The 4361-nt window shown below is 32.0% G+C and overlaps 1 protein-coding gene across 1 annotated transcript; it reads left to right on the forward strand.

Moving 5' to 3' along the window:
- The first annotated feature begins 2767 nt into the window (after window positions 1-2767).
- LOC120087291 (ethylene-responsive transcription factor ERF098-like) lies at window positions 2768-3356 on the forward strand. The gene has a single exon (XM_039044238.1). The coding sequence runs from the start codon at window positions 2805-2807 to the stop codon at window positions 3249-3251; it is 447 nt and encodes a 148-aa protein (XP_038900166.1). The 5' UTR covers window positions 2768-2804; the 3' UTR covers window positions 3252-3356.
- Window positions 3357-4361: the final 1005 nt, after the last annotated feature.

Genomic DNA, 4361 nt, shown 5'->3' on the forward strand with positions numbered 1-4361 from the left:
CAAATCCCTCATAGAAATGAAAGGAAATCATAGTTTTTGCTTTGTCCTAATAGATGTTATAGTTCCTTCTTTAATAGTCTCTTCAGATTATAGCATCCAAGTGGATTTCGACATCAAGTACCCATAACAAATAATTATTTGTCTATTAATATTAAGAGCAACAAATTTCTAATTTTGTGAGAATTTTCATGGCAATACTATCATAAAATATTGTACTTATGTTAGAATTTAATAGTTATTGATATTGCAAAATAACATTGAATTTATTAAATTAAAACGGAGAGAGAAAAACCGATATACCTTTTAAAACCTACCTTTTAGCGAGAAAAGCGATAGAAGGCGTTTGTAATTAGTATAATAATATTAAATATATAAATTGATATATAAAATAATAATAAAATAAAATTATAAAATTGGATAATATGAAAATGAATGTAATTTTGAAATGGAATTCTCACCAATGTATGTATGATTTTAAGATTTAACAAATGTTACTATTTATAGACAAATTGACGAGTAGATACAAAGCAATGGCATCTATTTATTATATAATTTTCATAATAAACCTCTCTCCTTAATTTCAATTCTCCTTCCTCTATCTATCTTTCTCCTTCGTGCCAATCTTACCTATTGTTTTCATTTCCATTTTGGCAAGCGGCAACTCTCTCTATGAGAACCCTTCGATGTCCCAAAACATACAAAGTCGCTCCTTTTTATGTCATGAGAGACTCGTGACACCATCGAACACGTACCACCACCCTTGGCAAGCTATAACACACTGTTCATAATATTCATGCCTATTAAAATGTAGCCTTCATAATAAATCGTGGTTCTGGATTTAAAATTTTGGCATTATCTTTTATAATCTTTAAATAAAAATTTGAAACATTTTCTCTTCATACATCTAACACTAGAAATTGACAACCACAATTTTTTTAAATAATAAGTGTATCTAAAATTGTTTTTCCACAAATCAAACCTAATGTTATAACATAGTGAATAACAAAAGGACTACATGAGTAATATTAAGAGGAAGAAACATAAAGATTGGTAACCAGTTCAATACGATATCTCAATATCTAGGGGTATGTGCCTATTAAAAAAGTTTCACTAATAAAAAAGTTGAGCAATTACAAACATAATACTTATCTATAAGAATCCCTCTACAACGATCAAGAATAGGCCAACACTTAGTTTTTCCCTCTAAGTTTGAGATTCCTTCACTTCCACAAATATTCTTTACTTAGTTGAAGCTTGAGATCCCTCAAATTAGTTTACTTAGACTCCTCTAAAATATGACTCCCCTCAACTTCTCTCTTATCAACACAACTAGGTCCCCCTTATTACAAAGGAATACTCAAGTGTGAAAAATGCCATACAATACCTTATAGCTTAGTCTTGATGACCATAATGGGCTAACAATATAGCCTATATAGGTCACAAGCTTTGGCAATGGTGTTAACAATATAGTTTAGAATGCATGAAGGAAAGAACACCTTCATGATTGTGTTTCACTCCAAAAAACACACTAAGAAACAAACGAAGTGGCCAACTCTAAAAATAAACACCACCGCAATATATAATGACGTTTTGAAGATATTCTATGAACAAAAAGAATCCTCTGTGTAAAACAATAAGAAAAGCAACGCTGCAAATCTGCACTAAATAAGAAAAGATATTTCCAGATGAAGACGGCCTATCATAGAACAAGTCATTTGACAAAAAGCAAAACATTTTGCCTGTAAAAAAGATAGCCAACCATATTGTAGCAACAACATGATAGTATGATACCCTTCGAGATTGAATCTATTTGAATAGAAAGTTATATCTTTTATTATTTGTTACAAGCACAGGTTTTTATGAACGACCTTTCGAAATGAACTCATTTTCTATATTTAGACTCGCCCTCCTTATTTCTTAACTCTAATTTTCAAGCTTTCCAACACAACACCTCAAATCCACCTTAATGACTCCAACTCTTTCTAACCCTGCATTCTAGACACAATTTTTTTTATTCCTATGATTTATAGTTCTCGAATATAACCCCGACATGGTTCAAATTCTATTAAAGAAGGAACCAAATGCCCCATGGAGATCGAAATTTTCATAATAGATCACCCAGAGCATCAGCATGATGCTATCGATGATCATACGATCATAATTTATTAAAGAAAATGATCTTCCCCAAGTCATCTTTTGTGCATAAGAAAATAATAATACCCCACAAACATGGCCGTTCTTAGATTTTCCCATATTTTGTCTTTTACCTTTCTTTCTAATCTATTCAAAAGCCCCATTCAATTCAACACCTGACCAAAGCAGGTCAAAGCTCTCTTCCCAATCCTTGTGCAACAGAGAGAAAGCAGAGTATGTGTCAATTTGGATAAGCAAAACAAAATAAAGAAACCCAAATATTTGTTTGACACAACAGAAGACCATCATGCATGCATCTATCTTACGCTTAGTCCATTAAAATATTTCATAATTTCAAAACCCAAAAGCAAACATAAAAAGTTTCCCCATTAAAATAATGAAATCTTACAGAGTTAAAACAAAACTCTTCTCCGCAGAGTTCATCTCTGACGGCTGAAAATCATCTTCCCAGAAACTTCCCTCAACATATACGACAAGTTCAACCTTCAAACATGGCTGACTTGGTTTCTAGCATATTCAATTTGGATATAAATACAACAGATTTCCATTACCTCGTTAGCCGTTCTCCAAATTCGAACTCAAGTTTTTCCCTTGCTGCAGTAGTGCTCTGTTTCACAGTGTTAATAAATTAGAACTAAAAAGAAGGGAAAATGGAAGGAAAGAGAACAGGAAATGAAGGAAAGAGATCGACAAATGAAGGTCGTTACCGAGGGATAAGACGGCGGCCATGGGGGAAATTCGCAGCGGAAATTCGAGATCCGTCGAGGAACGGTGCTCGGTTGTGGCTAGGGACGTTTGATACGGCGGAGGAAGCGGCGAGGGCGTACGATCAAGCGGCGTATGCGTTCCGAGGGCATTTGGCGATTTTGAATTTTCCGAATGAGTATCAAAGTGGAAACCCTAATTTTGCGGGGGGGTTTGGTTCTTCCATGGCGGCGGGTTCTTCATCAGCGACGACGATCTCTTTCGCCGGAAATTACTCCGGCAACAATGCCAGCCGTCGATCGAGGGAAGTGATTGAGTTCGAGTATTTGGATAATGAGCTCTTGGAGGAGCTTTTGCAGTCGGAAGACGAAGGGTATAATCGGAAGAATTGAGGATAATGTTATATTGTTATGCAACCCCAGATTTTTTTTTTCTAAAAAAAAGAAAAAGAAAAATGGGATTTATTTTGGGATTTCAATTTTATTACGTTGGATTAATTTGATTTCGTTTTTTCAGTTGTAAATTTGTTGTACTACTAGAAACCATTGTTATTTGTTTGAATTTGTTAAAAGAAAAAAAAAAGATGTTTTTTTTTAGTTCAACACTATTTTGAGCAGGAGATTCAAATTATTGCCATGATCAAAAGTATATAGCTAATCAGTTGAACATATAATAGTATGGCATATATTCCCGAAGAACACAAATGAGGATAATATGATTTACGATACTATAATCTAACCTAAACATACTTCGATTAAGACATATCCTTTGATTTAGCTTGTTTAATTCAAGTATGATAAGTTTAGTCTATGCAGTGGTTAACTTCACTCTACCATTGCACTCTTTATTTACTTATAGGGGTATGTGGATCCTACTTGTAAAAAACGTCAATTTCTTGATTTATTAACTCTTTAAATTGTGGATTCAATAACTAAAAAACTTTCTAGATCATCAGATAACTCGAAGACACATTAAAGTATGGATCTTTTAGATACAAAATTGAAAGATTCTATGTTTAATAATCTCATGATAGACGAATAGAAGTTTTATATCATAGGATGATTATATGTAATATTCTTATCAATCAATTGTGGTTGAATTACTATCTTTGGCGATCCATGTTGGTTGCGTCATTTTGATTTACATAGATAAAAATTGATGAGTTAAATACATAATATCAATAATATCATAAGACGAAGGCTCTCATTTTATTTATTAGAAAAAAAATAATAGATTATATTATAGGTATAACTCAACTTATATAAAACATGTACTATCAATCTTAAGATAAAAAATTCAATTAGATATCTAAATAGATATTTCCACTAGAATTGTAAAAAGTCGATGAAACATGATGGAAAAACAAAAAAAAACAATCACTAGTATGAATATAACATAAACATTAAGTATTTTAAATGATATAAAGTATTATTTTTTAAAAAAAGTAGGAAAAATATCGATATTTTTTTAAAATTGAGATATTTTCAATGAAAATATGAGAA

This window comes from Benincasa hispida, chromosome 9 (assembly GCF_009727055.1).
Source record: "Benincasa hispida cultivar B227 chromosome 9, ASM972705v1, whole genome shotgun sequence".
NCBI classification, from domain to species: domain Eukaryota; kingdom Viridiplantae; phylum Streptophyta; class Magnoliopsida; order Cucurbitales; family Cucurbitaceae; genus Benincasa; species Benincasa hispida.

Coding starts and splice junctions, on each gene's coding strand:
- LOC120087291 (XM_039044238.1), top strand. CDS start 2,805: ATGGAAGGAAAGAGAACAGGAAATGAAGGAAAGAGATCGACAAATGAA.